This window comes from Gouania willdenowi, chromosome 20, assembly GCF_900634775.1.
Source record: "Gouania willdenowi chromosome 20, fGouWil2.1, whole genome shotgun sequence".
In the NCBI taxonomy this organism is placed as follows: Eukaryota; Metazoa; Chordata; class Actinopteri; order Blenniiformes; family Gobiesocidae; genus Gouania; species Gouania willdenowi.
The window spans coordinates 25458218-25480191 of record NC_041063.1 but is presented as its reverse complement, the minus strand read 5'-3'; the positions used below and the strand labels follow the sequence as shown (position 1 = coordinate 25480191).

The 21974-nt window shown below is 34.7% G+C and overlaps 2 protein-coding genes across 3 annotated transcripts in view; one reads left to right on the top strand and one right to left on the bottom strand.

The window, feature by feature from the left end:
- The window catches only part of myripb (myosin VIIA and Rab interacting protein b), a 155501-nt gene extending 141778 nt beyond the window's left edge, over window positions 1-13723 (top strand). Inside the window, exons 13-17 of one of the 2 annotated variants that reach the window (XM_028434266.1) lie at window positions 5295-5483; window positions 6889-7050; window positions 8341-8436; window positions 8550-8625; window positions 12373-13723. In XM_028434266.1, coding sequence (XP_028290067.1) covers window positions 5295-5483; window positions 6889-7050; window positions 8341-8436; window positions 8550-8625; window positions 12373-12416 — 567 coding nt within the window. In that variant the 3' untranslated portion in view covers window positions 12417-13723. The remainder of the gene's footprint in view (window positions 1-5294; window positions 5484-6888; window positions 7051-8340; window positions 8437-8549; window positions 8626-12372) is intronic. The other variant, XM_028434267.1, reaches the window with a different exon arrangement.
- A 2474-nt stretch (window positions 13724-16197) lies between these two features.
- On the bottom strand, window positions 16198-19334 carry prlh2 (prolactin releasing hormone 2). Its single transcript, XM_028434269.1, has 3 exons — window positions 19169-19334; window positions 18097-18283; window positions 16198-16512 (listed from the first exon to the last, which is right to left on the bottom strand). Exons 2-3 carry the CDS (start codon window positions 18260-18262, stop codon window positions 16325-16327), a joined length of 354 nt encoding a protein of 117 aa, XP_028290070.1. The 5' UTR covers window positions 18263-18283; window positions 19169-19334; the 3' UTR covers window positions 16198-16324.
- Between the last annotated feature and the right edge of the window lie 2640 nt (window positions 19335-21974).

The following is a 21974-nucleotide window of genomic DNA, read 5'->3' as shown; positions in this document are numbered from 1 at the left end:
TGTTTTGTTATTGCAATAACATAAATTTATTTATTTTATTGCTTAATTGTGACCATCACCAGCCCCACCCTAAGGAAGGGTAAGAAATCTTCTATTATAGGAGGATATAAAAAGGGAGAGCAGTGTTACACCTCGGTGGAGGGGAAAGGGAGCAGGGAGGAGAGAAAGAATAGATTATCTTACAGTGAGGGTGAGATGTGAAGTTGTAGAACATATTGTGCTTATTATGTTGTGTAATCAAGCCAGTATGGTGACAAGTGTGAAGCATAGCTATAATGGTGGTGGCTGTGGACAGGGGGAATGAGTGAGTGGTAATACCGAAAGCAGGTATTTGAGATATATTTTAACCCCCATTTTAGATATATAGGAGGAAATAAATTACATGTGTGTTTTTAATCATGTTCACACTGAATCCATCAAATATGTTAGCATTATTCTGCTAACATGTTTGGTTAAGCAGAGCCGTTTCTGGCTATATGCGGACTATGCAAATGTACAGGAACCCGTGAGCAGGACATCCCACATACTTCGGTTTTAAAGAATTCTGAATTCTTTACCAAATGATTCGTAGTTTTTCAATAGCCACACTGTACATTTTTAGTTTGATTGGATGAATCCTCTTTGAGATATGGTTAATTTAGTGAGGTTATGTGTAGATATTCGTGCGTCTTTTTTTTTTTTTTTTCCATTTGCAGCTTCCAATATCTCAGGAACTACATCACATAGGAAACTGTAATGTAGTATAGTAATACAGCTCCACCTACTCTCTCAGAATATATAAAAACATCTGCTATACATTATAACTGGTGGACATGCCAGACCCTCAAAATTGGAAAAAGGTTTGTCTTGGTTTGGGTCTGGAACATGTTTGGACAACTTAGCATATGTCTCAGCTCCCTGTAATTTGATCAGCTTAGATTTATGAACATAGACTGTTCACATCACTAATGATTAGTCACATATATGCATTAGTTCTTGGGTGACACACTCTGGAAATCCGGAAAAATACTTTTTTTTACTATTTTCATTGGCCCATAATTGCATGCATGTTGGAATGTAAGAAAATTCTAATCTCCATTTTAATTTATAGTATAAAAATTACTCGTTCTTGGGATATAAAACGTTTTTTTCTTTATGTGACAACTTATTGAAAATCCTTTATATGAGGCAATTGTAGCTTGCCTTAATGTCTTATTATCATTTGTTTTAGTTTTTCACTAGTAACATTATATGTCTAATATATTTAATAAATAAACATTTACATTTTATTGAAAATGTTTTTTGATATAATAAAAAAATCATGTTTTTCTTGCTATTCCATTGTTTTAAACAGGTCATGGATTAAATAATAACCAACACCTTTCAAAACAACTGCATGTTTTAAGAATGTAATTTAGGCCAAAATTGAATTATAATTAGAATCAGAATGAGGGTTTCTATGTAAAATATTATTGAAACTTGTACCATTTCAGTGCAACAACATACAATATATGTTAGAAAATCATCCAAGCAATTGCTGAATTAAAATTAATAAAAGTAAAAAACTATGAAATAACTGCTCCCTAGTTACAAATTCACAAATATGAAATTACATCTAAAAAAATGAATGCACAATATATTCTACAACCTCACATCTCACCCTCACTGCAAAACAGTCTATTCTTCCCCACCTTTTCTATTTCCTGCCTTGAGTCTCTCCTCCCTGCTCCCTTTCCCGTCCCCTTCCCCCTCCCCCTCCACTTAGGTGTAACACTGCTCTCCCTTTTTATATCCTCCCTATAATAAAAGATACCCTTCCTTAGGGAGGGCTGGTGATGGTCACAATTAAGCAGTAAAATAAATCAATGTATTTTATTGCAATACCAAAATATGCATTGCTCTCTCATAATGATTGCACTTCCTGTGGTGTTGACCTTTGACAGCATGTGCAGACAAATAGAAAAAAAAAAAATGAATGCATTTAAGCTTCTATTGGGTTCATGAATTTACAGCTTCACATCACTTGGCAACTCCCTGAATTTAAAGATCATCATCGTCATATTTTTCTTCCTTTTAGCTATGATGCCATTCATTGGTGTTGCTCTTGTATAAACCTTTAAAAACATGGATTTGTAGGTTGTCTAAGATATGGGTCACACACACACACACACACACACACAATGTGTCTTACACATCCCTTCATATCATTAGGCGGACTGGTAGTGTGAGTTATGTTCATTTACTCCCGTGTGTGACACATGCTGTGATCTATGATTCATTTCTGTGTGCTTTGAATACTTTACAAACCCATCAGGGGAGCTCGGTGTTTCGTGAAAACACAAATTTTCTTTGTCTCCAAGTAGGCTAATGCACCTCTTAATAAATCCACACCGAGTGTTTCTATAAACCAACAGGACATTTTGTTCTTCTCTGACCGAGTCTGAATACATTTTAAGCACATTTATAATTAGACTTTGTTTTTTTTTTCGTCACCATGCAGTCAAAGGCTCAGAATGCATCTTTATGGCTGTTCAAGACCAAAAATCATCGAAAAGCACTTCCTCCACTGATTAGTATTGAAACACAATCATTGGAAACGTGATTGAGCTCTACATTTCACCCTTAGAATGAGCCACATGTGCTTGTTATGGGACCTAGCCATGTGTTATCTGATTGGCCGACCTTCACAAATAGCAATCAGTGCTTTAAATCAATTAATCCATCAGTAAATCAGGTATTTTACAACCATGAGGAGAATTTATTATCTATAATCATCAGGGTTGGGGTCAATTATAATTGTAATCGCACAATTGGTAATTAATTACAATTATGACGTGATTATAATTGTAATTTTAAAAATCTGTTGTTGCATAATCGTAAATTAAATTGTAATTGACTCAAGATAATTGACTTTTAATTGTAATCGTCATGAAAATTCTATAAAAATTGTCAATTACAATTTAATGCAAAACTGGGGAACCATGTGACAGTTCTATGTACAGTTCTACACATATGTAGTAATTACAATTATTAAAATATGTTTCATATCAAGCTTTTCCACATTTTACCATTAAAAAAAAAAAAAATTAAAAAAAGAACTCGAGGGGGCTATACTGACACAAAAAAGGTTCAGACGCCCACACCAAAAATATTAAAACCTATATTTTCATTGATTAAGAAGCCTAACAAGGTAACTAATAGATAGGAAAGAAATTAGATGATATATTTTTGTTTTTAGTGTATTTTACAGTTGATTTATGACCTGTTATCAATTTGGCTGTGACAGTAAAAATTACAAAAAAACAGGAATTAGTGTGTAAATCACCAAATAATCCAGTTGTGGAGATCTCATATTCACCAATTTAATGAAACTACACAACATTTTTAGGGACTTGCAGTTTTCCTTTGTTTATATCACATGGATGCAGTTATTTTTAATTGCAAATTGTGGAAATAACTCTTAATTTTTCCACATTTCTTGCAATTTCTCACAAACAATTGCACAAAATGCCTCTAAATTACACAGTAATTGGTTACAAAATCAAGAAATGTTTAAGACTCTTGCACAATTGATGTTAAAATTCCTCTGGTCCATATTTGGCCCCTGAACCAAAATTAGTTTGATACCCCTGTGCTATCATAAGAGTTGCTAACATAAAGCTAACACAAGAGAAAGGTTAACTTCTATTAGGTTTTTATTTCAGGGTCAGTAATTGTGATTAATTGTAATTGAACTTTAGTTATTGAAAACAAATTTCACTATTTTAATTTGATTGTAATTGGTAAAAATGCTGGTAATTGTAATCGTAAATGAAAACGTAATTGTAACTAAAAAAAATGTAATCGACCCCAACCCTGATATATGTATAATATATGGTTTTAATAATCATTCTATACTGGAAAATGGCTCAGAAAAAGTAAAAAGCTTAAGAGAAATTGACTAAATGAACAAAGTTGTGTTGCTGACAGAGTGAAGTGCACGTCCGCCTACATTAGCAACGTGGTAATGGCTTTGGAGTGGATGATCCTCTTATTTAGTCACCCTGCATCAATAATGTCTACATTCATCTCAGCTTTTCACTGCACCTTTAAGACTGAAGGGTTTTTGATGTAAAAAAAAAAAAAAAAAAAGGAGGAATAATTCTCCTTTTCAGAGAATCTGAGCCGTCGATGCACCTGATCAAAGCATCACGCAATCATTAGTGAATTAACACAACATTCTCTTCCCTCTCATTCATTAGGGTTTTTGTTGTCATCTATTCACAAGCAGCTTCTTGCTTCTACACAGCTTCAAGTTTGAACTCTATTTGGCTAAACATTGAACTTTAAAACAAAGCTGCTTTGGACTCTCAAAGTAAATTTACAAAATGACACAAAACTACTTCAAAAATTAACAAACTGACAACAGTAATACACGAAAATACTCTAAATCACACAAAACAACAACAAAAATAAACAGCACGACTCAAAAAATATACAAAATGACGGAAAATGACAACGAAAGTATGCAAAAAGACAGAAAAGATGTCTGTTGTGTCTAAAGTTTGTGCTTTAGACACAACAGACATGTTTACGGCAAATCACCTCAACATTATGACCCTAGGTCAAATTGAAAATACAAAGAATTACAACGTTGCAGAAAAATACAGTAAAAGCCAAAACACAGAAAATACTCCAAAAACACACAAAACTACTGCAAAAATAAGCAAACTGACATCAATAATACAAAAATCACTCCAAATAACACAAAACAACAGCAAAAATACACAAAATGACTCCAAAACTATACAAAATTACTGAAAATAATATGCAAAAAGACAAGAGAAAGACAAAAAATGACTCCTGAAAACCCACAGTAGTAACACACAAGCAAAATGACAACATAAATACACAATATGACTCCAAAAAACATACATTTTTCAGGAGAAAATACATTTGAGAACAACAGAAATGCACAAAATCCAATCATAACAAGCAGGACGACAACAAACATACAAAGAATAACAGAAAAACACACAAAATTACTATAAAAAATTATATTCTGCAGTTGCAAGAATATTTTCTTGCATGTATAGCATGTTCTTGCACTTATGGTACGAGTTTAACTGTAATTTCCAACAAAAAAAAAACATTTTTATCTTAATTAAAGCATTCAGTTGTTTTAAAAAGGCTTTGATTATTCCTTAATCCATTCCATGTGTTTTAAAAACCGCAATAACTTTCTTCAATCATCAAGTTATTATTTTTGCAGTGTTTTTGACTTGTTGATTAAGTGGTGGTGCATGTTTCCTTGTGTTTATTTTAATATAATACAGAAGTACTCTGCAGCCTCGCTCTGCAGTATTACAACTGAAGTACTGAAAGTCCTGAACGCCACAGAGGAGCTGATTGGTGAGGCTGGTGGAGAGAGTTACACGCCGTCTGAGTCCATGTGCACGTCCCCCGTCTCCAACAGCTCGGAGAGCCGCAGACTGGACCAGAAACTGACAAAGATGGAAGAGAACGTAAGCTGAAGATCAAACTCGAGGCCTGGGGGCCAAATCCGGCCAGATTCTCAGCCATGGGATTGCAAGACATGAGGAGGTGGTCACCAGATGCCTTCAAGAAACTAATCATATTTTTTTTTAACAAATTGAGCCTATTTTTGCATGTTTTTGCCATTTTTTTCAGCAACTACAACAAACTTGCCATATTTTAAACTATTTTCATCACTTTTTTGCCATTTTTTTGCATTTTTACCACATTACTCCCATTTCTGCCACTTCGTCATCAAAATTTCAATGCTTTTCCTGCACATTTTTCCAACTTTCAAGACATTTTCAGCACTGATAACGCCTTTCCATCACTTTTCCCATCTAATGTCACTTTTACCCTCTTTTCACCATATTTCATGTTTGTTTTTGCCAATAATATTCACGATTTGTCATGCCCATTATTTGCCAGTTTAAACTAATTGTTCCTACTTTTTAAATTACATTAGCCCAATCCCTTTCCCCCCATTTATGCCACTTTTAAGCGAATATTGACACTTTGAACCCTTTTTGGCCACTTTAATTTGCAATTTTTAGTATATAGTCATCTTAAAGATGTAAATCCTTGTTTTAACCAGAAATAAAATGGGTTTAAAGTGACCAAAAATGTTGGAAAAGGTGGTGAAATGGGATTTTAAAAAATCACACAAATTGGTTAAAAGTTGCAAATTAGAGTGGCCAAAAACAGACAGAAAAAGTGTTTTAAAAAAAAGTTCAAAGTGTCAATATTGGCTTAAAAGTGGCATAAATGGGGGGAAAGGGTGGGGTTAATGTAATTTAAAAAGTAGGAACAATTAGTTTAAACTGGCAAATAATGGGCATGACAAATCGTGAATATTATTGGCAAAAACCAGCATGAAATGTGGTGAAAAGAGGTTAAAAGTGACAATACTGGGTCAACATATGTAACATTAGCTGGAAAAGTGGTGGAAAGGGTTTATAAGTGCTGAAAATGTCTTGAAAGTGGGAAAAATGTGCAGAAAAGACATTGAAATTTGATGAAGTGCCAGAAATGGAAGTAATGTAGCAAAAATGCATTAAAAGGAGCAAAAATATGGCAAGTTTGGTGTAGTTGCAGAAAAATTGTAAAAAAAAATAAATAAAAATTAGCAAAAATGGGCTCAAATTCTTAAAAAAATAATCTTAGTTTCTTGAAGGCATCTGACGACCCCCTCCCAGTGTCTGGCGACCCCAAATGGGGTCTTGACCCCAAGGTTGAGAAACCCTGGCTTAGAGCTTAGATAATGTCGGTGTCTTAATACACACTGCATATGTCATTTACTCATGGAAGTGCAATCTAGGGCCAATAAATGTAGAAATGACCTGTTTTCCAAACTGCAGCCCACTTGAGGTCAAACTGCTCCTTGTCTCTGATCAGGTTTACCTGGCTGCTGGGGCCGTGTACGGCCTTGAGGGGTCACTGGGGGACCTGGAGGAGTGTGCACGCAGTATCAGCAGTGGGACCACCGATACAGAGCTGGCCTTCCTGGAAGATCAGGTGGCTACTGCAGCTGCTCAGGTCCAGCAATCAGAATTACAGGTACATATTTATGATGTCTTTTTAACCCTAGTTCGGACATCTAGGTTATCTTGTCTAAATTGTTCAAAACATTTGTCAAACTCAAGGCCCGGGGGCCAAATCCGGCCCTTTCGAACATCTATTTCGGCCGGCAGGAGGAAGTAAAAATGAAATAGAAAACATGGATTATTGTGTAAAATACACAATAATTCAGTTGAAGATGTCTCAGCCCTTCCAAATTCACAAATTAATTGAAACTTTACAATATATCGCAATTTTCTCATGCTATTATCACATGACTGTAGTCATTTTTTCAATTAAAAAACATGTGGAAAGAACTCGAATTTTTTGTAAAATCCTGAAAATTCTCACAAATAACTCCACACTGTAAAAAGTGTTGCTTAGATTTAACTTTAAAAAAAAATAAGGCAACATTTTCCACTTATTTGTTCTAGGTTTTGTGAACTTATCATTTTATTAACTTGGTAAAAATGAGTATGGTGAAGTTGACCTAATGCAACAAAACTAAGATAGTGGAGCCCAGAGTTCACAGTAAACATGGTGATGCTGCTTTTAGTTGTTATGCTGCAAAGAAGTGGAACAAACTGCCAGCGGAGCTGAAGTCAGCATCCAATGTGAACATTTTTAAATCAAAGTTAAAGGCACTTTTTTTCTCTACTGCATATGATTGAGAGAGAGATTTTTTGTCATGTTGTTGATGTAATTATGATTTTACTGATGATTTTAATTGATTTTACTGATGATTTTAATTGTTCTTATTGATTTAAATGTTCTTATTGATTTTAAACAATTGAATGTTTTATCATGTAAAGCACATTGAGTTGCCTTGAGTATGAAATGCGCTATATAAATAAATTTGCCTTGCCTTGCCTTGCCTAAGTTGAATTGACAAAAAATGGTCCAGAAATTAAGTTTGACAAACATGAAAGAAGATTTACACCAGACTTTTTTTTTTAAATAAGGCTTATTTAAAATGAATTACTTGATTTTAATGTTATTAGCCATATATATATATATATTACAGTTTTCAAGTTCTGCCTACATGAAATTTACTTAATAAAAATTCACAAAGATATTCTTAGGTTTTTGGATTATTTTATTCAGAACAATTGTGAAAAGTCACTTTTACTTTTGGTTTCCCTATTGTTTTCTACACCCCACGATCACACCCCATGGTGCAAATTCTACAGTTTCTCCTCATTAATTAATAATACTCGATTGATGTGTCGACGGTCCAATTATTCTGAAATAATGTACTTCTTTTATTAATATTTTGTGCGTTTTACACAGGTGTCAAACATTGAGGCCAGGATATCAGCTCTAAAGACAGCCGGACTCAACGTGACCGTCTGCAATCGCTTCTCTAAGTTTAAGCCAAAGTTTAAGGTACATCAGGTCACTTTGAACACTTTTTTCTATTTTTATGCTGTTTATTAGTTGACATGGTTAAAAAAAAAAAAAGTCCAATAATTCTATGTTTGATGTTGGTTTCATATCAGTTACCGTCATTGCAGCCTGAAACCCTCGACTCATCACGACATCAAAGGAGAAAACTTCCAGCTCCTCCCATGAAAGGTAAGAGGGAGGGGCTTAACCAGGGGTTTACAACCTCTGTGCTGTGGGAAAATATAAAATTTCACCTAATTGATCCAAAATAACCTTTTTGAAATGTAATTCATTTGGTTAATTCTTGAACATCACATCCCTCCATAACAGCATTTGGATCAAATCTGATGCTTTTAAAATATAACAATACAGAAAATTAAATTATGAAAAATTATTATATATTTTTTTCATATTCTTTCACTCCACACTTAGTGGTGGTAAGCTACTATTATAGCCACAGCTGCCCTGGGGCAGACTGAGGGAAGTGAGGCTGCCATAGTCTGCCATTGGCCCCTCCCACCACCAACACTCACTCACACACTACATTCATACTAGGCAATGTAGGTGAAGTGCCTTGCCCAAGGACACAATGACAGATACCTGTGGCTGGAATGGCCACATTATCAATAATATATTTATATATATACAGTATTGTATAAATAAGATATAAGATTATATAATGTAAAAAAAAACATTATATAAAACAAAACAATGTTTAACAGAATAAAGCTCAATTTTAGTTTTGTTTTTTTTATTTACTTTTAATCCTCCCACGAATGTATCAAGTACTCAAAATATGAAAGACGATCAAATGTTTTTTTTTTTGGTTTTTTTTTGTATTGAAGATGTTTTGATAAGATTGACGGCACATTGTTCATCGCACTTTTATTTGAAAAAACAAACATAGTATAAAATCATAATAGATTTTCACTTTGTCGTTCATTTGATTTCTTTTAAAAACACTTAAAACACATAAGAATGACTGCAGATTGTTAATTTAACTTTTTAATTTGAAAGAAGAAATCTGAAAGGTCATAAAAACTTTACGGTTGGTAAAACATTTTTCGTGGGTAGTGTGCATACCTTGGGATTTTACCTTGGGCTAACACTGGGCTAAGCCATGTTTAGCATGTATAAAACTGGGCATTATTTTTGCATTTTTCATGGTTTTATTTGTGAAATAAGATGGTGATAAAACACACGGTGACATGGGAAATTAAATGCAGGCTCTGAGGAGACAAAAATGTTAAAATGAGCAGAAGAAATCCAACGGATTCATACGATTTAATTCCACACAACTTCGAAGATGTACTTTTTTAGCTTTCACATTTAATATTTAGCATTGATCAGTCCTTGTTTCTATGACGTGTGTCCATGGTCAAAGGAGAGTGAGACATGGATGAGGCCATACTTTCATTCATCTTTGATTAACACCACACATTTTGCACCTTTGTCCATAAAAGAACAGCTTTTTCACTGAATGGATGGAAAAGTGAATACATGGAGTAAAAGGGCCTGAAAGCTCCATTAGATTTAAAGCTGCCAAACGGACACACACATGCACACACACACGTACACAGGAGAATACGTGGCAATGTGGTTGTTTTATCAACCAACAAAAAAAGTCTGTTCCTTTTTATGTCCGTGAAAGGCCTTTTCAGTGTTGGGACTTCCTTTATTTCTCTGCTCTTTACTTTGCGAGCATTCACACAATAAGTCTGATTAAGGCTGGCTTTTTCAGCGTGGTTGCAAAGATGGACAGCAGACGGGACAATAGGGCAAAATCAGTGACCGAGATATTCAATCATGTGATTGATTTTCTACCAAAGTCTCGTGTTTCCAAATCTGTCATGCAGATGGCTCAAATAGATAGAAGACGTCATCTGAATCTGTGTAGCCTTCGTTTTTTGGTTATTCTGTTTTAAAACCAGTGTTACTGAAAAAAAGTAACTAGCTACCGTTACTAGTTACTACATCCACAAAGTAACTCAGTTACTATTTTGATTACTTATACCAAAAAGTAATGCGTTACTGGAAAAAGTAACTTTTGAGTTACTTACAATTAAAGAATGTATTATTTATTTTGGGTCATGTGTGTCCAAACAGCTTAATATTAATGCTGTAATAATATAATAATCCACTGTTTATCACCTGCTATAAAACAACCATAAATGATGTGCATAGAAAGCACAGTAATTTTTCAGCCTTAGCACAGTAATGTAAAGTAGGCTGTGCATATTCCAGGTGCACATTCTGCTGTTGAAAATGCTTATAAAATTAAATATGGAAAAACAAATTCACAGCATTTTTCTCAGCTACACAATGCTAAACATATCAGGCTAATGAGCTACTGTTAGCAGTGACTCAGCAGTAGCGACAGGCTTCATATTTACAACAACATACTGTGCAATAGTTTAGCTAACCTGTCCCTGGATAACAGTCACAGTCCGTTAAAATCCAGCCGCAGCGTTAGCTTAGCTTCACTGATGCATCTTTTGGAGACAAAAATAATACGTGTATTTCCACTCTGAGAAGCTCGTCCTGCTCTCGCATTGACTCGCCATGATTGGCGCACGTGATGTAAACAGAAACACGCTGACAATGTTTCTTCTTCTTCTGTTTTATCTTGTTTAGCACGGCATCCTGCAAATATATATGTAGCGCCACTGTAAACAGGAAGTACACTGCAGCTAGCAAAGTAACGGACAAACGCACCATATTGTAACGGTAATGGCGTTATTTCTTTTGAATAATATTGCGTTACAGTACTAGTTACTGTCAAAAGTGATGTTGGGGCGGTAACGCGTTACAAGTATTGCATTACCGCCCAACACTGTTTAAAACCAAATCAAAATAACAAATAAACAGTGTGGTTATTTTGTTTTACTGACTCAAAACCAAAACAGAAAATACTAGACAAGCAGCATTTTTCTGTTATTTGGATATTTACTGGGAAACTACGGACAAGAGCTTCATGTTTTAAGCTCATCACACAGAGTGGACCCACAGACGGACTTTTATTCTGCTGCGTTTCATCAAAATGATCTTGTAGCACCTCACACAGATGGCAAAAGGCGTGATTTGCTGGAAGTCAGAATCTGTGAATATCTGCCAACTTTACCGAACAGTGTTACGGTCCAAATAGTATCCAGATAAACTGGTGTGAGAAACAATAGAAACTTCAAACATTGGAAAAACAATTACAGCATTTTTGAGGGCAGTAAATATATTTATTTAGCACGTTATAATACCACTAGCCACTGAAGGCAGCCGTCAACACACACGGAAGTTGATCACAAGGAACAAGGAGCACCAGTAGATTCATTACCTCACCTCTGTTTCTTTAAATCACATATCATATGCATGGTTTACGTAACATCCATTTTTGTTTTGATTTATTTATGTATTATTAACGTTTCAATTCACCAGTAAGTGAATTATGAGTTGCTCCTTTTTTGTTTATGTGCAAAAGTCCGCCCAGTCATCAGTTTATGTGGATACTATTTGGACCGTAACACTGTTTGGTAAAGTTGGCAGATATTCACAGATTCAGACTTCCAGCATCAATAACTCTTTAACGAAACATCATAAACACACAAATTACGCCTCTTTGCCATTGGTGTGAGGTGGACAACATGATACAAGATCATTTTATCAAACGCAGCAGAGTAAAAGTTCGTCAATGGGTCCATTCTGTGTGGTGAGATTAAAACATGAAGCTCTCGTTCATAGTTTTCCTTAAATATTGAAATATCAAACAAACAGAAGATTTAATTTTAGGATTTAGGATTTTTCTGTATTTCTGTTTTGGTTTTAAGTTAGTAAAACAAAATAACCACACTGTTCATTTGGTTTTAAAACAGAATAACCAAAGAACAAAGGGTGCACAGATTTATCTGGATCAACTTTGATTCTTGGTTCTAATTCATCTTTCAGAAAAAGTGGAGCCAGAGCAACAGAAAGAAGTTTTTCCACCATAGTGGAAAACCAACAGCACAAAAGGCCCCTCAGGGCCACTCCAGAGCCCCACCAGGGACGGAGGGGTCCTTCACGTCCAGTGCCTTGATTAAGGCCAAGCAGGAGCCTACACCTGTAAGGTATCGCTGTATCCACCAAATCCCTCATCGAAGAAGCTTGGCATCGCTTCGAACGACGCCTCACAGAAGACACGACTCCCTTTATGTGGTGCGAACGAAGGTGACTCAAAATGAGGGTTTCTGCCTTAAAATCTACAAACACAACTCTTGATTTTAGTCAAGAGGAACATCTGTACAAAGAAAAACTCATGTACCATTTGTTTTATATCTGTTTGCATAAGTAATGTGACTTTTATTCAATGAAGCTGTGGAAAAAAACAAAACCATGTTAAACATACTGTGATTCAGTGTCGTCATCCCCGAAAAATCATTACCAAAAGAATGCAAGGAATGTTTTATACAACATTACAAAAACTCCTTGTTGAAAATCCCTATCCATTTTCACCCATGCAGCCATCCAATGGTAATCCAGACTTGGGGGGGAAGATTGTGATGCAGTTTCTTTTAGAAATCATTAGTTAAATATTGGGCCTGAAGTGTATTTAATTTAAAACCAAGGTGTTTTTAATAAAACTACATATTATACAACCCAAACTTTAATTACTCTAGGAAGTTTAAATTTTGGTAATACAGTGTTTATGTTTATTACGCCAAAATATGTCAGTATGCTAAATTCAATGACGGTCCTATACTAACTGTCACATACAGTAGTTTATCCTAAAATACATTGGTGAAAAGAAGAAGAATGTGCTTTTAATAAATAAAATATTGTATTCAGTCTTTTGTGCACTGTTTTGGGCTCAGTAACTAGTAGTCTGTGATGGCTAGCTACCCTTAGCGGCTAGGGTGGCTACACTAGCTACCCTTAATAGCTAGCTACCCATAGCAGCTAGCCAGTCTTCCCAGACACAACAATGACATTAACTGTTAAATAATGAGCTTAAATAGACACATTGGTTTGATGAAAATAGTAAAACTGACACAAATTAGCTGCTATTTGCTAAGCTATGCTCGATGCTCGATGTCCAATTAGCTTAAAACCACGCACCAATGTAATGAAGCCCCACCTTTAAACCCTTTTCTTGAGTACAGTATGTAGCCTAATGCCAAAACTGAAGTACAACAACAACCATGTCATGGTATATCATGAATTACTTGGAGTGTTGCTTGAAGCTGTGACATCATTTTTGTAATTGTGAACTTTCAATTTGAGTCTGGCGTTTGTACTGTTAAAGGAATACTCCACTGTTTTTACAAATGTGGTTTAAATCTTTGAAATGTACGTATTAGAAGATCTATGCCTAACAAAATGCATTTTTTTGCGACATATTTGTTTTTTAGAAATGTAGCTACTTTACGGTTTTAAAACCTGTATTCCGCCATCTTGAAATCACGTCATTGATGATGTCACACGGCCCCACTGCCTGTAAACATACTATTGTTTTCTATTGGAGTGAAGCATTCAGCCTCATTTTTTACATCATTTAGTAGCTTTTTAGATTATTTAGCAGCTTTTTTGGCCAAAATGACAACTTGTGCTGCTTTTGGTTGCTTTAAAAAACAGGAAAAGTTGATGATGTCGACGTAACCCTCTTTTGTTTACCGAAAGAGAATAAAATCAGTTGTGACCCAAAAATCAATCTATGACCACAGGAGGCGACAGTTCTGACTCTGCGGTTTGGTAGTAGACAATGAAGCAGAGAAGAAGAGCTCAGTGCGCTGACGCGCTCGGGTGGCTGAAGTTAGCGAGTAATCACGGACTGTTGAAGACAGTCCTTAAACTGTTTGTGATTTACCCGCTAACTTCAGCCACCAGAGCATCAGCCGCGCACTGTTTAAGGGAGAGTAAAGGCCCCTAAAGAGAGCTCTTCTTCTCTGCTTCATTGTCTACTACCAAACCGCAGAGTCAGAACTGTCGCCTCCTGCAGTCATAGATTGATTTATTATTGATTTTATTCTCTTTCGGTAAACAAAAGAGGTTTACTTCGACAATTTCAACTTTTCCTGATATTTAGAGCAACCAAAAACAGCACAAGTTGTCATTTTGACTGAAAAAACTGCTATAAATCAGGCTGAATGTTTCACTCCACTAGAAAACAGTGGGATGTTTAGACAGTGGGGCCGTGTGACATCATCAACCACGGGATTTCAAGATGAAGGGACACAAGCTCTAAAACTGTAAAGTAGTCCCATTTTTAGCAGTTAACAATGAATATGGTGCAAAATAATGCATTTTGTTAGACACAGATCTACTAAAAGGTACATTTCAAAGATTTTTGGACACATTTCTAAAAACAGTGGAGGATTCCTTTAAAAAGATTGTCTCTTTAATGATGTCAAGTTAAATTCTTTGAAACCAAGAGGCCTTTGACAGCATCGTCACTTTGTGTGAAGTATCTCCACTGTGTTATTGGTGCAGATATGTCTTTAACCAGTAGCCCACCTGTTGTTTAGAGGGTTTTTGGTGTAGTTTAGGGGTTGATGGGTTGTGAGCCATCTGGTAATTAAAAAATAAAAGAGGTGGCATTGCAAAAATGATTCCCAATCTACCATTCAGCAAAAAAAAATCACTCTCCAAGCAAAACACCAAGTAAGGCTGGTTGCCAAGTTAAACTCAAATTATATCGTCCTTGCTCTCACGTTCTAGGTCTACCTTCCACCTTCTGTGGCCTTTTTTAGTTGAACAAAGTGTATCTTTACATGGTCATGTCATACTAACTTATGTGTTGGGTTTGCATCCTGACATCTGATGCTTTATAACAAAAATGCCATACAACCATATTTTGTTACAAGCAATTTATTTTTGTACTTACTGAACATTTTTATGCAATACCGCTGAGATAAGTACGGTACTATTGCAACTAAAGGCTTTATTCTCTCTTCAAAAGGAGCACTCAGTCACTCACCTAAACTGCTTTCAGTATTTAAACTTAGATTTACCATTTGATCGTAGACTAGTAAATGAAGATGGTTGATGCTGCAAATACAAGATGCATTTTTTGGAGAATTAGAGAATACTGCCTTATGTTTTTGTGTGTTTTCTATGTGAGCACCGGCATTTATTGTCTCCATGCATATGAATGTTTACGTTTTTTCGCTTTGGCAGGAAAGCGGTGATGATTATACATTCCTAAATGAGCTGGTTCTAAAAAAAAATATGAGATATTTGATTGCGTCCACACTCTGTCTCTGCCTCTTTGGATTATTTTTGCACACTGATCCTCTTTGTTTTGTCAGTATTGTTCCCCGGAGGTGTACAAAGCATGTTAATTGTTTTATTGAATCGATGGACAATTTCCCTTGAGAAGCACAAAGACAAGGGTCCAATCATCAGTGTCTTGTATTTTTCTAATGTAAAAAAAAAGCAAAAAGAACTTGTTAATATGTACGTGAGAGGGAAAAAATGCATATGAAATAGGATATTGTACTTATTACCCAATCATAGTTGTTGTGTGGATGAGAATGCATTCTAATGTCATCGTTTGTGAGGCTGTGAGTTACACAGGACGGTTTCCAGGTACACAAATAAGAAAAAATGGAACTGGTCAATCTCCTGAAAATATGTCATGTCATGTTTGGAGACAGTATTAGCAAGCAAATGATATACAGAATTCTAATTGTGCCACTGGAAAAATGTAATATGAATTAAATAAACATTTGCTAACTTAAAATTGTTTGAAAAATGTTTTTCATTAACCTGCGAGCTCATCAACAGACCACAGTATTTTGATTTATTCATCAGTTTTATGTTCACATAGAGATAGAAACGGAGGAAACACGGTTACAAACCAAAGATAAAATTGTTTCTAAGAAAAAATAAAGACGTTCATAGTTCTTTGAGGTGGAGATTGTCATGGTAACCAATCCCTGTCCTCTTCGTCCAGTGTTTTTCCCAGCTGCGCCTTATCTCTGAGGCTGTTGAGCAGTAGTTCCAGTGTCCTGACGACGGGCAGAGCCCCCACACCACTGTGCCTTTTCCCAAAACGCCCAATGGGTCGCACCCCACGCCCAACGTACCAGAAGGGGTCTATCTCTGGACCTGGTGGAAAATTAGCAAGAGCATATAAATTGGATGACCAAAGTTGAACTGAAAAGGCATTAATGCAGCATTACTGTATGAACATAGGCAGGACTGGGACAAAGATTTAGCCCACTACAAAATCAGCGACACCACATAGAAGCTGTTATTAGGCTAGTAATGCTCAACATGTGGCTCTTTATGTCTTAATTCTAATTATTATATATTATTATATAATAACGCAAGCATAAACTAGTTTAAATCACTTGTGGTCACAAGTCTGGGTTGATCTGAGCCACTCCTTTAAATGACTTTTAAAAGTGTTCCCTCACTGTGGTTGGTAAAAAGAGGAAACTTTTTAACCCCTTTATACCTACTTTTTTACCTTCTTCAAACAGTTTTGACACTACCGTTTGCCAATAATATACCACTTGTTTCCTCTTTTTTTGCCCAATTATTTGGCAAAAGAAAAAAAATAGAATTGATCATTCACGCTTTGTTTAACGTTGTAAATTTATGATAAAGTCAGGCCTGCGGCTGCTTTCAGCTTAGTTTTTTGCTGCAGTACCATACATGAACTGCTGGGCGCAGTGTCGCTTCACCATTTACATTGGGAAGAAGAATTGTGTAACAAAAGAAGAACCAACCTAAAGTCTCAAAAGTCTGGGACCATTTCACTGAAAACTTATACTACACACCTGAGGTAGACATGAAGCTAACATTAATATGTTAGAATCAAAGCAGCAGAAAACTATTGTTGTTGTTGCTGTTGTTGTTATGCTGTTCTGCTTGTTGTTTTTATATGAGACCAAAGATAAATCTCCACACTGTGGACAATAAATGAATAAACTAACTAACTAACTAACATATATATTAAGAATTTTATTTTTTCAAATGAATTTGGGAAAACTAATGAAAACTTTTGCTCCCCCCAGAAAACTCCACGTATGGGTACATTCTGTGCACTCGTAGACTAAAACTCTACCCAGAGGCATTGGTAATTATATTGACTACGGTAATACCGGTAATTAAATAGGTAATCATTTTCAAATAAAACTTTGACTGAAATACATGACGAAAAGACTAAAATCAACCAAAAACAAATCCTACTGAGCATGAAGTAGTAGAGTGAAGGGGTGGGACATGATGTGAAATAGACTAACTTGTTGTTATGTCTGTGGTAGTTGATGAGATCAAATTAAGTACATTTTTTAAAAAATTGTTCTTCTATTTTTATAGGAAATATTCTTCGGTTATTCTGATCTTCCTATAATTTTTTTTTTTTTTTTTTTTAAATATTTCCTATTAAAAAGTATCTCATCAGTTCTGAAAAACTGAAAAATACTTCATCACATCAGGAGAGAACAAAAAAATCCTATTAAAATTATCTCATCAATTCAGAAAAACTGAAAAATAATTTCTATAAAAAAAGGCCTTTTTTTTTTTTTTTTTTTTTTTTTTTATCTCATCAAATCAGAAAACCTGAAAGTGTTTTTTTCTTCAGTGAATAAAATAATCTTCATTTTAAATCAGCCACATTGGACTAATGTTCTTTAGTTTCTGGCCAAATAGTTGGTTTAACAGCTGGATTAAAGGCGCACTTACTTCTGTTGTCCACGTTGTGAACGATGTGGAAGTCGTGCTCCACTGTGGTGCTGTGAGCTCGGCTCAGGCTGGAGGAGAGAAGGACCAGGAGGAGGGTTAGAGCCGCGGGCAGCCAGCGGCGCGTCAAGACGCCGCAACGGGCATCGATCGCTCTGCCGGGCAACATGATGTGGAGCGTCCCCGGGCACTGGAGGATTCACGGAGGTACAAAATCACTATACATCATTTTATGCTTATTAATGAAGAATTATCAGCTTGTGAAATAGAAAAGGTTGTTTTCTTGAGTTTTTGAGTTTAATCTGAATTTTCTATAGTTTTTGTAGAACACACAAAAAAAACTTGATTTTACTCTGATTTGTTTTTGGGTTTTTTTTCGTTTTGTTTTATTTTGTTTTTTTGTAGACCGCGATTTTGTTCCCCTTAAAAATATTTCCAGCCCATTAAAAATAAATAAATAAAAACAATATAAAAATAAACATATAAAAGAATATTCAATTGGTTTTTTTTTTTGGTTTTTTTTATGTGGTTTGAATGGTTTATTTTAGTGAATGAAGTCAAACTAAAATATAGGTTGAAGTCTGTTGCCAAATGATAACATATATCTATATATATATGTATATATATAGATATATATATAGATATATGATAAAACTATGAATACCTGCTTAAAAAAAATAAAAATAAAAAAACAACTTTGTGTATTTAACTCTGAATTGTTTTGGTCAATCACAATTTAGGTTCCTTTTAAATATTTCCATGCCATAAAAAAAATCAATTATTAAAAGTTTGAAAATGTGGTTTGAATGGTTTATTGGATAAACATATATTATAAAACGATGAATACCTTGACTTTTTAAAAAAATACTTTAAAAAAAGTGTGCTTTACTCTGAAATTGTTTGGTAAACCACATTTTAAGTATTTCCATGCCATTTAAAAAAAGGAAAAAAATAATATTCAAATAGTAAAAACTTAAAAATGTGGTTTGAATGGTTTATTGGATTAAGTCAAATTAAAATATAGGTTGTTTGAAATCTGCAGTCAAATAATAACAGTATAATGATGAATACCTACCTTGACCGTACAGGCTGGAATCAGTTTGCAGATGTTTGCTGGGAGCCTTTGTTAATCAGGTGAGCTCCTGCATGCTTTTATAGCCTCAAAGATCCCCCAGATGATGAATGAAGAATGTCAGTCACATGCACAGTGATGCTCCACTCCATCCTCTTCCTCCCACTCCCACAGCCTCCCTCCATGTCAGCTCTGGGTCTGTTCCCCATGTCTGTCACGCAGCACAGCAGTTCATCAGGAAGTCGGTGACATTACAAGCAACTTTTAAATTAGTCACCATGGTGGGGGAAGCCCACCATGTTTGCCTGTCAGATGGTGATGTGGAGCTGAGGGGGTGTTTTCTGATTGAGCTTTTCATCAAACAGAATGTTTACAAAGGACGATGCTGGACTTAATCAGATGTTACAAATCCTCAACTTGGTCATGGACATTAGCATGGAGTGCAGAATGTAAAAAGTCAGTCACTGTTTCATAGCCAACATATTTTGAACATTTAGCTCACTTTCCACACTTTTAGCTCATTTTTCTTTGATTTGAGACATTTCATGTGAAACAGCATGTTCTATACCATTGTTAAAAACAGGTGTACATAAAAAGTAAATCTAAAGATTAAATCTAAATGTAAAAGGTTAATCTAAATGTTAAATGTCAATGTAACTCTAAATGTTAAATGTAAATCAAAATGTTAAATCGGTCTCCAAGTGCAAATATAAATGTTAAATGTAAATCTAAATGTTAAATGTTAAATGTTAAATGTAAATCTAAATGTAAATGTAAATCTAAATCCTAAATGTAAATCTAAATGTTAAATCGGTCCCCATGTGCAAATCCAAATGTTAAATGTAAATCTAAATGTTAAATCGGTTGCCAAGTGTAAATCTTAATATTAAATCTAAATCTAAATGTTGAATCTAAATGTTGAATCTAAATGTTGAATCTAAATGTTGAATCTAAATGTTGAATCTAAATGTTGAATCTAAATGTTAAATCGGTCACCGAGAGTGAAGGTAAATGTTTTGAAATTATACAAAGCGGGCAGGTCAGCCCCTGTCGGGCATGCGGCCCTGCCCACACTCCACATACCCCACCCTCCAAGGTCTTCTGCATCCTCGGTGTCTTCATCACTGGCAAAATTGAATTGACATACAGCATGCCGGTACTCTCAGCAAATCTACATTTACATTACATTTTACATTTAGATTTAACATTAAGATTTAGATTTTAAATTTTAGATTGAAGATTTAGATTTCAGATTTCAGATTTTAGTTTTAGATTTCAGATTTAACATTTATATTTACATTTACCATTAAGATTCACATTTACATTAAACATTTAGATTCAGAATAGTTTTTCATATGTACACATTTTTAACAGTGATATAGAATATTCTGTTTTACAAGATTTTCTAACTCAGATGAAAGAAAAATTACCAAAATGTGAGGATAGTGAGCTAAAATTTCTAAATATGTCTGCCATGAAAAAGTGACTGATTTTTTGCATGTGGCACCCCATGCAATAGACACTAAATAACATTGCAATTTTCCCAAAAAATACTGCAAATAACATCCTGGTAGCACACTATGGTCTCCTGACTGTGCTGTTGATGAATAAAAATGTAATGTAAGTATATAGATAAAAGCGTAAAGGTTCAAGAATAATATATATATATATATATATATATATATATATATATATATATATATATATATATATATTTATTGGTGTGTGTGGGCTGAGACATCCATGACCACAGTGGGCTACCCTCCCCCTAAAAAAACACCACAAAAGTGAATTGTAACCAGTGTAAAGTAGCATCTTCTGTTAAGCTTTCATCACAACAATAGACCTGCTGGTGCATTGGTGAAAAGTGGTTGGACTTGTGGGATCAAGAGGATTAGGAGTAAATGTAAATGTGCATTAGCCATTTGATGGTCTGAACCTATTTTTCATCCATCATTCACACGTTGTTGGGATAAGCATCCATATATTGGACTCCAAGCAGTATGTCTAAACTAATATAGTTTCACAATATGAAAAAAGCAGAAAATCTGACATCTTGCATATGTCATCGTTTTGATCCTCTACTATAATTTGATTCACTTAATGCCCTATGATATTAGAGGCAGTTCCACTCAGTTTAAAAGGAATACAGCATTTATTCCAACTTTTATTTTATTTATATATATATTTTTTTATTATATCATTTGAATTTTGTCAACTTATTTTTATTTTAACTATCAGTATGCTGTATGTTTATTTCATTTATTTACCTTAATTTTTTATTTTTTATTTTGTTCACTTTATTTATATGAGTATTTATTTATGGGTATGTGTGTGTGTGTATACAGTATATATATATATATATATTTTTTTAATCTTATGGGTATCCAATATCTATGCCTTGCTTGACTATTTGTTTAACATTATTGTTGCTATTATTCCTACTGTTACTAACATTGCTAATGATATTATTGACTTTTCTGGTTTATTCTTGATCCTGTTGTCGTTGTTGTTGTTGTTGTCGTCGTTGTTGTTGTTGTTGTTGTTGTTGTTGTTGTTGTTGTTGTTTTTGTTGTTTTTAATGCAGGTAATTACTGTATCAATCATACCGTGACAGATTAATTATATGCAAGATTACGTTAGAAAGCCACAGAAAATCCTGTTAATAATCAAGCTATTAAAAGTATCAACATTAATTCGCGTTACAACTGTTTACGTCACCTCAAATGTTGCGCCTGCGCAGTGAGAACTGAAAGCAACGCAGCAGCAGCAGCATCACATTCAGCTGGATCGGATTCCAATATTGGGT

What these genes read in the sequence shown, in the direction of transcription:
- prlh2 (XM_028434269.1), bottom strand. Translation starts at nt 18,262, where the DNA reads ATGTTGCCCGGCAGAGCGATCGATGCCCGTTGCGGCGTCTTGACGCGC. An exon ending in TCACAACGTGGACAACAGAA is followed by an intron (nt 16,513 to 18,096) that starts GTAAGTGCGCCT and finishes ATTTTCCACCAG; the next exon opens with GTCCAGAGATAGACCCCTTC.